The 11,157-nt window shown below is 33.6% G+C and overlaps 1 protein-coding gene and 1 long non-coding RNA gene across 2 annotated transcripts; both read left to right on the top strand.

The window, feature by feature from the left end:
- The first annotated feature begins 4,222 nt into the window (after nt 1-4,222).
- Nucleotides 4,223-5,284, top strand: LOC128133447 (uncharacterized). Its single transcript, XM_052770899.1, has one exon. The coding sequence runs from the start codon at nt 4,223-4,225 to the stop codon at nt 5,282-5,284; it is 1,062 nt and encodes a 353-aa protein (XP_052626859.1).
- A 4,507-nt stretch (nt 5,285-9,791) lies between these two features.
- Nucleotides 9,792-10,906, top strand: LOC111907717 (uncharacterized). Its single transcript, XR_002855646.2, has 2 exons — nt 9,792-10,230; nt 10,658-10,906. It is a non-coding gene; the product is annotated as an uncharacterized LOC111907717 (long non-coding RNA).
- The last annotated feature ends 251 nt before the right edge of the window (nt 10,907-11,157 follow it).

Raw genomic sequence — 11,157 nt, 5'->3', positions numbered from 1 at the left:
GCAACGTGGTATAAACATAAATTTCAATCCAACAAATGTATATATTCATGTCATTTTTATACATCAATGTAATCTAAACATAATTATCAAAATATACACAAAATGCATAATTAAATTCCCACAAATCTGAAAAAAAAAAAAAACACACACACAAACCAACAAAATAATCCAACAAAATACATATAATCAAACAAAATTATCCAACAAAATGCATAATTAACCACTTCATATCTCAAAATACAAACATAATCACTCAATATAATTGAAAAATGCTCACATTTTATCATCTTAATTAACACAAAAACAGAAAAATCAAAGAAAAAGATGAGAAATTCGACCTTGGGGGAAGGAGGGGCAATTTCGGAATTTGCAAAAATATCACCGGTTTATGGCTGTCTTGGGGGAAGGAGGGGCAAGCACCGGTCCAAGAAGCAATTCCAACTCCACAAACTTGTCAAAAAATCGTGATATTGAAGAAAGAAAGAGAGGAAAACGAGAGAAGGTGGAAGGTAAGGAAGAAAATGGAAGAAAGGGAACCTGTGAAGGGGTAATCTGCGTTTAGTATTAGCGGCGACGCAAGGGCAATAGCGGCGACACCAGGGCATTAGCGGCGACATGTGGAGGGAAAAGGAAACGCGCGTTTCCGCTTTCCTCTACAGCCGTTAGATCAAAATAAAATCGGACGGATGGGGTGAAAATGACGCGGATCGCTAAATCAAAGCATTAGCGGCGACGCCTTTAGCGGCGACGCATAGCAATAGCGGCGACATGTAACGCGTCATTTACATGTCGCCGCTATTGCTATGCGTCGCCGCTAATGCTTTGATTTCTTGTAGTGTTATATTATGTGATGGATATAAATACCTCTTTCTTCAAATTTCCATCTAAACAAGATTTTCAATATGTTTCCAATCATAATACTCATATAATAAGTAAGACTTTGGAGTCTATATTTGTCACTAGGGAAAATGTCTCTTGTTAATCAGTCTTATAGGTTTTGCATGAACAGCCTGATGTTTGTTAGATGGTTTGACCTGGCAATCTTTTGGGCAAACTCAAACCTAACTGAATCGAGCCACCAGTTGACTCATCACCCTGGTGAACCATCATCAAAAGTTAAGCTACTTATTAGATCTCCATGATTCCTTTGATTTTTCTGTTACTTATATTATTAAGATTGGGATTTTATTGTACTTTCTATTTCTAAAGTTAACATAATTTCCAAATCTGGGGTGCTTTTTTTAGTTTGCCTCCCCTAAAAAACTATGATACAATTTATGTGTTCTATTTTTGCCATTTCTTAATTGTCTGGTCTTTTTGTGATTGAGTGTGTGTTTTTAGGTATCTTGTTATGAACATTTCCTTTGGTTTACTTGTAGGGGGTGAGCATTCTATGATCTGTTTACTTCAATGTAGAGCTTATGCTATTTGTTTCTTGCAGTGAATCCCATCATTTACCAGGTACTTTCTTTATCGTGTCATCATGTGTAGTTGACTGATTATTTCAATCCTGAATTTCCAGTTCCAATCTTGGCATGGATATATTTCATATGGAAGTCTTACAATTTATTGCAAATCATATACTTGAGTTCCATAATCATTTTGCCATTATTCTCGTGAGTTGAATATATGGTTAATCTAGACATATAGAGTAAGTCATCTATACTATATATGAAGTTTCTGATTATACAAATGCATACTAGGAATTATATGCTCGGATACAGCTTTGGTTCACCGGTGGAAGCACGATGATCACATGTGAAGTCACGTGCATTCACCACTCCTTGTTAAGGGGTATGATTGTAATTTCTCCTCGAAATCGGACCCTAATGTAAGCCCTCAATTCCCATCTCATCTCTAGTATTTATGTTGTCTCCTAGCATCACAATTGTCTCAAGTACAACCCCTAGAACTCGACCTTCAACGCCGTGTCTTTACCATTGTAGGTATATTTTTCTCCTTGGCTTCTATATTTGAGTGTTTCCTCTTGTCAAGTTATCTTCTGTGTTTCGCTCTTCACCATAGTTTTCATAATTAAAACCTTTTCTCTAACTTAATTGTTAAAATATTTGATACAAATTGTTAAAATATTTGATACAATTTCTTAAGGATTTTAGTCTAGAAATCCGATCATTTTCCGATCTGATTGTTTTTCGTTAATTTGTCTTTGAGCTGATCTCACCTGAATTGAGTTTGCCCTAGATTGATTCAATGTGTTCTAATCAGTTCTATTTGGTTAATTAGCACTGGACTTTGCACTATATAGTTAATAAAGCTGCAATAATCTTTGCAAAATCAGATTTTGGATCTCTATACGATGATTTAACGTTTCTGATCTAATAATTGGATTCTCACATGAAAATCGAGTTTCCGTATAGGCAAAAACTTGCTGCTAACAACCTTCGAAAAGGGCGTTTATCTTTTGGGTTCTTACCTTTTAGGTATCACGTCCTAGTTGAAGTAAATTCATTTAACTTTGTTGCTTTTATGTGTTCTGGAATTCAAGTTCTACACCATCCTCTTGCGAATGCAGTAGAGGATCTGTAAATCTATGATACTGGTTGCTTTTATGTGTTCCAGATATAATGAAAACTGAAATAATGGGAACATCGTTGCAGAGGCAGTGATGGAGAAAATGATGTATATTTTGTATCTGTACATTGTGTTTTCCTGATGAATTAAGAACTTACAGGGAAGAAACATACATGGATTTAGGAAACTTCTAACGTTTTATTAGTTTAGACAAATTTTCAAACTAGTTCACTATCAATTCCTAATTTACAATAGAGTTTTGGGAACTATTTTCGGAAACTAAATTAAATCGTATCTCTACATTCTGAAAACTCTGTTCTTCAAGTGGTTTGTTGATATCTTCTGTTTCCAGTTTGAGAATCAATTTGTAAAATTGCTTCTTTGGTTGTCCTTTAGTGTGTGTATCGATATGCTCATCTGCATTAGGAATGTAGACGTCTATATTTAATTATTTATCACAACCCAGTCTTTTCTTTTCTTTGATGAAATGTTTATCTGCTTTGACATGCTTTGTTCTGTCATGAAGAACTTGATTGGAAGTAACTGAAATTACCACCTTGTTGTCACAATACAAGGTGGTTTGTCAGGAGTTTGAGATCACCCGTTGTTTCAGTAATATCTTAATTGATAGTGCATGACACATTCCAGTGATAAACAAAGGGATTGCCTACTCCACATGATCAAATAGAACTTTTCAAAATATTTTTTCCTACTTCCTAGTACTCATGGCTAGACTAATATACTCCCTACCTGAAACCAAAACTGCCAGCTCACCTGACCAAGGAAGGTACTGTCTCCATGAATAAGTTAGTGCTATGACCACTACAAAATAAGAACAAGAAATATCCTCTAAGTACTAATAAACATAAATATACTTTCTTCGGTTCCAAAATAGCCCACCAAGAATTGGGCCTGCAGAACCCATAAATAATCAAGTCTTGGACTTCCTTGCTTGCTGGCTATAGACCCAATAGGTTTGGGGCTTATCAATCCTGGCAGCCCAAACTTTCACCTTGTCCTCAAGGTGAAGAAAAAAATGTCACTCTTGTATTCCTGTTCAAGTGTAGTGGCAAAAATGAAAGGTAAACAATGCAAGTGTAACATTAGCGGGCTGAGAATAGATACAAAACATCCCTCAAACTCCCTCTTAAGAGACTCCTGTTTCTGACCTTCTTTTTTGTCACTTCAAGCTTTAACCCTTCTTTGGTGGCCGAAACAAGTTTCTTTCCTTCACATTCCTTCAACCGCCCAACAATATACTCATCGATGGCATCAACCAGATGTATATTTCGTAGACAAAAGCTTTATGATTTGGGGAAAGAAGTTGGTGAGATACCTATTTGGCAATGAGATGATGAGTACATGTTCTTATCCTTTTTTAGCGTATGATGCATTTGTTATGGTACTGCAAAACAACTTCAACTAGTTCGCATATGTTTTCTTTTCATAGGGATCTCGGTTAGCTATACTAGTCCACTTATTGGGCTTCTGAAATCTAAATGTATCTATGACTGTAATATACACTAGCGTCATTTTTCTCTTTTTCTTGCAACATTTTGTGAATATTCATTTATTCACGACAGATAGCGTCTGTCTGTATATATACGTGTATGCTTACAACTCTTGTATCTTATGTGGAATTTGCATTTACCAAGCGCCCGAATATTTATTTTTCTTTTGCAGTGTAGGAATGGCTAAGACACGGAGTACAACCAGAATCCAGAATCATGATCATGTTGCGTCATCATCTACCAGGAAGAGGATCGCGAGTTGTGACAAGAGTGATGAGGCATCTTGGTCAGATCTTGACCATAATTTGCTTTTTTTAGTTATGATGCAATTGGGTGTCATTGATTTTTTAGCATTTAGTGGGGTATGCAAATCATGGAGGTCACTTGCGCTTGATAACTGGAAGATTTTTATGGCATCCAGACCACCTATGTTCTTGTGGATCTCTGATCGTCCTTATAAGAAAGAGTGTTACCTAGAGGACTTTGAAGGAAGAAAATTCAAAACCATCCTTCCTCGTTCTGCTGGCAGGATCTGTGTTGGAATAACTTGTGGTTACCTGATCTTGTTCGGGTGGAAAACCAAAGACTTCAGGCTTGTGAATCCTATCACAAGGCACGAACTTCATTTCCCTTGTTTCCCCTATAATGCAAGGACTAATCTAAAAGAAGTTAGAGGTATCCTTGTCTCTTCACCTTTAGTATCTGGGTGGGCCTTTGTGATGTTACATAGATTCACCTATCAAGTTTGGTTTTCTATAGCGGGTACTGGAGCATGGAATCATGTCTCATCCACTTTTCCTTTCTTTGATTTAGTTTCTTTCAAGGGGAAGATATATACCTTAAACGTGGGTTGTCGTTTATGTGAAATGAGACTCAATCCAGAGCCCAAATTGAAGTTACTCCAAACCAAGAATTTTCCAAAGGTAGTCATGTTATGTCCGGAGTTTGTAAGTTTGGATGAAAACCTGTGTGTGATGTATCGCGAGTTAGGAGGTTCATACAAGGTTTACAAACTAGATTTTGAGGAAATGAAGTGGATGTCATCAGAAAACACATTAGGAGAATGTGCGTTCTTTATTAACGAATTGAAGTATTCTACTGTTATTAAACCAGAGTTGTGGGTTGATCATGAGTTACAATACATGAGATATGCTTACTTCCATGACACCATTGATAAAAGTCTAAAAGTTGGGTGTCAGCTGTGGTACTTCCCCTGTGATTGCAAGAATGTTAATCTTTAAGATTAACGATGACTTTGGTGCACTCTTGTCTTGGTTTTTATATTTGCATATGTTTTAGCATTTTCAAGGTGTTGAGAAGCACCATTAAATGGATTTGGATTTTCAGTTTATTGTTCAGAGAGTTTGGTTGTCACTCAACCTTTGCTTTTAATAATACAATTACCAATTAAATTTCCCTTTTATATGATTTTGTGTCCTTTGCTTTCAAATATGTGACTACTCCATTAGAAGTAGCACCTTGGCAGATGCAGTTATGAATGACCATTTGATGGTCTCTTTTGGTATGACGTGAAAAGGCTAGCCGTAGGTTTAATGTAATTTACTTTCTTCTACATTGATAGACAACTTTGCTTCTATCACTTTCTTGACATTATGTTGATTTATGTGGTTACCCGGATCTAATTAATACAATACTCTTTTGACAATCTCAAAGTTTAAAATTACATTAAGTGGTCTTTGTGTATTTGGCATCTACAAGCATAAATCATTTTACATTCACAAATTATGGCACCATTTTAATCTTGATTTACATGCTTTAAAGGGAAACCCACATTCAGGCTTCAACACCTGTTGTTATTTTAAGTGACATGTGAGATTTATGATTTATGTGAATTGACATTCAATGTGGAGTCAATTTAAATTGATGTTGCTTTAAACCAATAATCTTTCACATCCATGCTTGCGAAAAGCTTTATGGATTTGATTTTGGAGAAATCAAGTGGGTGCAATGTGAAAAGACATGTGAAGAATATAAATTCTTTCTTGATCACTATATACATATTTTTGTTGATAAACCGGAGCCATGGGATGATTGGTCATATAAGAGGAGATATGTTGATAAAAATGAAAAAGACATGCTCTCTCTACTACAAACATATTTTACTTTCCCCATGCAGGTAAGTTCTTTGCTGCAAATATTTGGTACTTTCCCCTTGATTGTATGAATTCTAATCTCTTAGATGTGTGATAGGCATGTTAGCACTCTTCTCATTGTTTTCATCTATGTGTGGGTTGTAATATCTTTAGGATATTGTGATAAGTTGGTTTTGAGTGTTGCAATCTAATTTGAGATGATCTCTCAAACCCTGTGGTGGAAAATATGGAAGATGACTTGTGGCCCTCTAAACAATGTTTAGATGCAATGTCACATGTGAATGGGCTACTAAGATCGAATCTAACACCATTACCAAAAGTTATATGGAGGTTAAGTGTTTGGATCTTCCATCCTCGCCTAGGTGATCCACACTATGTAAGAGTAAACTTCATAACAATTATCAAAGATACGTAGATGATGTAAGAGCTAACTAACAGAAGGAAGTTCCCTCGTAGATTTTATACTTCTGAACTCTTGCACGACAAGGAGAAATACTGACAAACAAGTAGAGGTCTCATTGTATTGGGTGTTGCAAGGATTTTCTTAATTCTGGATTATTCAGAGATGAAGAGAGTGTTGGGTTGGGAAAAAAATAATCATAGCTACACTGTGTGTTGCTGTGATTTGTCAATTTTAAGCAAAACCGACTTCTGAGAAACAAAGGAAAAGAGGAACTGAAAAGGATTGTGTAAATAGGGCAAAACAGAGGGAAAATAGGAAAAAAAAAAAAAGAATCACAAACCCGTTTAAAACATGATATATATATATATATATATATATATATATATATATATATATATATAGAGAGAGAGAGAGAGAGATAGAGAGAGAGAGAGAGCTAGGTTCAAATGTTCCTAGCAACTATTGTGTGCATGTATGCACCAATCATAAATTAGTAAATATTAAATAATTAATTAAATCAAATAAGGGCATTTTCGGTTTTTTGTATTTATAATTAATAAGCTCATTAAATTTAATCCTACAACTAAGGCAAGAAAATTAGTATTTTAAAACCCTAAAAATAACCCTTGTCGTTCATTTGCATCTACAGATCTTCTTCCTCCTTTCCAGCAATGCCTCCCCCTCTTGTTTTTGTTACTGATTTCTTACCGATCGTTCTTTTCTGGGTAAAAAAACAATGCTACACATCTCTGAATTTCCGGCGAGATTGTCATCTACAACACATCTCTGTTGGCAACTCCAGCAGCGGCTTTAGTGGCGACTACGAGGCTTCAGTGGCGACTACGATTCATCACAGGTACGTTTTTTTTGCTTCAGTTCGTTTGTGACTATAACTTCGATTTTTAGGCGGTAATCTTCGGTTTAGGTTCATATCTGAGTTCGATTTTTTTTAAACCATTTTATTTTTTCTTCTTGGCTTCAAATCACTTAGCTTTTCAATAAATTTGATTGTTTTTTTATTGCTTCTTTTCTTTATTCCACATCAGGTCACATTTATGTGGTTGTTTTATGGATTCTTCCTATGCATTTCTGTTTCATGGAGTTCCCCTAAGTTTGAGTTTTGATTGGATCGATTTGTAACTGTCTACGATTCTTGCTTGCTAGGGCTCCTCTACGATTCTTGCTTGCTAGGGCTCCTCTACGATTCTTGCTGTCCGGAATGGTTTTCAGGGTAGTTGACCTTTTTACCTCTGGTGTTTTTTTTTTGATGTGTTGCTGGTTCTTTGGCTTGTGTGCAATTGTTTGTTGCTGCTTAGTGTGGTGGGTTTTTCCTGGAGTTTATGTTGTTGCTATGGTTTATGTTGTTGGTTCCTTTTACCCTTTATGTTTGTACTGAGTTTCTCTTTTGTTGGTGGTTTTTCTTTTACACAGAAGCATCTGATAATGCACAAAAGGTGTTCGATAGAATGCATAAGAGATGCTTCAAGCCAAATTCCCAGTAATTGACTAATTCTCAATAGGATACCATTAGTGTTTGTTTTTTACTTTTTCTCTCTTGCATGTATAAGAAAACCCAATTGGTGTTGTTTTTAAAAGAAATTAGTCTATTATGATATCAAAGTTGAGTATGAGGTGTGAATGGATTTGTGTGTATTCTGTCAGAATTTATTTATATAAATCCATTCTTTCAGAATGTTTGTATTCTTTCAGAATGAATTAGTGTTTATTGTTAGATATTGATGTTTTTGTTGCATTTGTGATAGGAATGACTTGAATGTATTCTATGTATTCTTTCATAATGTATTATGCCAGAATAAAATATGTGTATTTCTGCCATAATGTATTCTATGTATTATGTCATATTCTATTTATTCTATCAGAATATATAAAGTGATAGTTAATTGCAAGTAACATATTTTTAACGATTATTAGTTTTTATTGTATTTGTGATAGGAATGGCTGGAAGAACGCAATGAAGACCTAATAGGAATAACTTGAAGAATGAATAAAATTTGATCATACTCACAATTTAAGAATGTTGTCATTTTTTAAGAATTTTATTCATTTTTGTTGATATTCTTTTAGAATATGTACAATTATATTAGAATGTATAAGGCTTTTAGTTTGTAAAAATATGCATGAATTTTGTATTTTAAGTTCAGATGTATAAAAATATATTAGAATGTTGTTGTTTTTCAACCTCGGATTCAAGAATTTTGTTATTCTTCAATAACACTCTAATAGAATAAAATTTTGAAAAAACATCATTCTATAAAAAAAAAATATTCTGACAGAATAAAATCGGTTATGTTTACAAATTACTTTAGAATTAAAATTGAATTAATTAAAAAAATCAGATTTTTAAAATTAGGAGAAATTATTATCCCTAAAAATTCGAAAATTTCCTTTTATAAATATAACTAATTGTCCAAAATACCCTTTTGCTAAAATTTGTGTGATTATATGGTACATGTTATCCCATTGTAGTATCATACACCCTCAAATCATGTCCATTGATTAGTTTCATCCGTTGGTCCAGATTTGTGCATTCTGGCATACAATATTAAGTAAAAACAAAATAACCTAATCCTATATATATATATATATATATATATATATATATATATATATATATATATATATGTATATATATATATATATATATATATATATATATATATATATATCCCTATTCTAATAAAAGAATAGTTTTAATATCCTTTTGACATGTGTCATCATATTACACCTCCTAATTAATACACATTTTTTTTGCCATGTGTCACCCTATTAAACATCTTAATTAATGCATACCATTTGTAAACCTATTAATTATCTATTTCAAATTTTAAAATTTTCACTTTAATTACAATAAATTAATAACAATGCAATAAAAATTAAAATAAAATTAATAGAAATTATAAGGTGATATAATTCACATATTTATTTAAATTAACGATTATAATTGATTAATAATTTTGTGTTCTAACTATTAAAATTAATTAATTTTGTAGCCTTGGTTTCACGGGTTATAAACTAGTATATATGTATATATAGAGTATTCTAACTAAATATTACGTAGATGTAAGATTGATTGTAGACGAATCAAAAATTAAAACAAATAATAATTAATTAATTAAATAAACAAAGATATTTAAGTAATTTTATAAACAACTTCCTCAAATACTTCCTATAATCATGCTAATTATATTGACTTTTAACAAAATAAATCTCACATGTCTCTTAAACACTTAACAGTCTTACGTCTTGTTCTGCTTTCTCATTTTCCTTTTCAAAAATCATCGGTTAACCATTCCTCCTCATATATTTCATGAACATCTTTTATGTCTCATCTGACCTAGCCGTCAAAAAAGTCCATGAAGAAGAACAATCATTTATCGTCGCTACAGTGAATGCCATTGCCGGAGACTGGAGTGAGCGTCATAGCCGGCTTTACTGGAGTTAGCGTTGTTGCTGCCTTCCTGTATCTCTGCAACGCCAAGAATTCTTAATTGAATATCGGTTCTTATCCTCTCATCTTCACAGGTTGCCAAGATCATGTCAATGAAATCATTTGACTGTTGCAGGCTCTATCTCACGTCGATGGTGACGATGATTTTGGTGGTGGTAAGCGGCCATGTATTTATCCTCCACACCGGTCATGCCTCCACATGTACTGTTCTCCTTTCTCGACTCTTTCTTCTACAAATCTCTCCATGATCGGATCTATAGATGAAGAAATGAAGTTCGTACCTCTTTAATTAGGGTCAAATTTGCATCTGTTTCTCTATAATCTCTCCCCGATATATCCTCAAAATTTAGGGTTATTCTCTCCCCGATATATCCTTAATATTTAGGGATTTCTCTCTTTCTCTAATCCACATAAAGAGGATTCAATATCCTATCTGCTTGATTGAAGGCGGGTATCAAAAATGTAATTTTAAATTCTAATTCGTGTTTTTCATAGTGTTTTTACAAATTCATGTGATTCATACGTAATTGCAAAACAATAATGTTCTTTACCCTCCCCCTTCACCTTCCCCTATATCTTTTCTGTTATTTAAGAGATAATACCCTGAACCTTGTTTTTCTTTTTGTAGGCTACATAAACGTTTACAAGAGTGTAATGGGGTGAAGTGTAAAATCTGAAGTTCTTGCTAAAGTCCAGAAGTTCACGAAATGGGCATTGAAATTTATAGGAATTCATTCCCATTTTCAAAATAATAAAGAAAAAGTGAATCAAAATTTTGTTGTTCAGGTTAAATTACATTTTTCAGTTGTATAGCCTTTCTTGGATCTTGTCGGGAATCATTTAACAGGGAATGATTACATAGAAGCATTTGATTCAATTTATTTTACTCTTACTTTATTATTTAATTCTTTTTATCCTGGTTGGGGCATCAGGTATGTCGGCAACTGCAATTCAACAGTTGTTGTTGTCTTCCTTAATCGACAAACCCACACACATATGTAAGTAATCATTTTTCTGGACTTTTCATACTCGTTTTAAACAAAAGTTTAACTAAACTTTATTTTAAGCTGAAATGTTTTAATCTGTGAGAATTCATCATGCCTACCAACTGTTTGATGTAATTACTGA

This window comes from Lactuca sativa, chromosome 4 (genome assembly GCF_002870075.4).
Source record: "Lactuca sativa cultivar Salinas chromosome 4, Lsat_Salinas_v11, whole genome shotgun sequence".
Lineage (NCBI taxonomy): Eukaryota > Viridiplantae > Streptophyta > Magnoliopsida > Asterales > Asteraceae > Lactuca > Lactuca sativa.
The sequence above is the reverse complement of the archived record's forward strand: the minus strand, read 5'-3'. Positions and strand labels throughout refer to the sequence as shown.

Excerpts from the sequence above, each read along its gene's own strand:
- LOC128133447 (XM_052770899.1), top strand. The coding sequence starts at position 4,223 with ATGGCTAAGACACGGAGTACAACCAGAATCCAGAATCATGATCATGTT.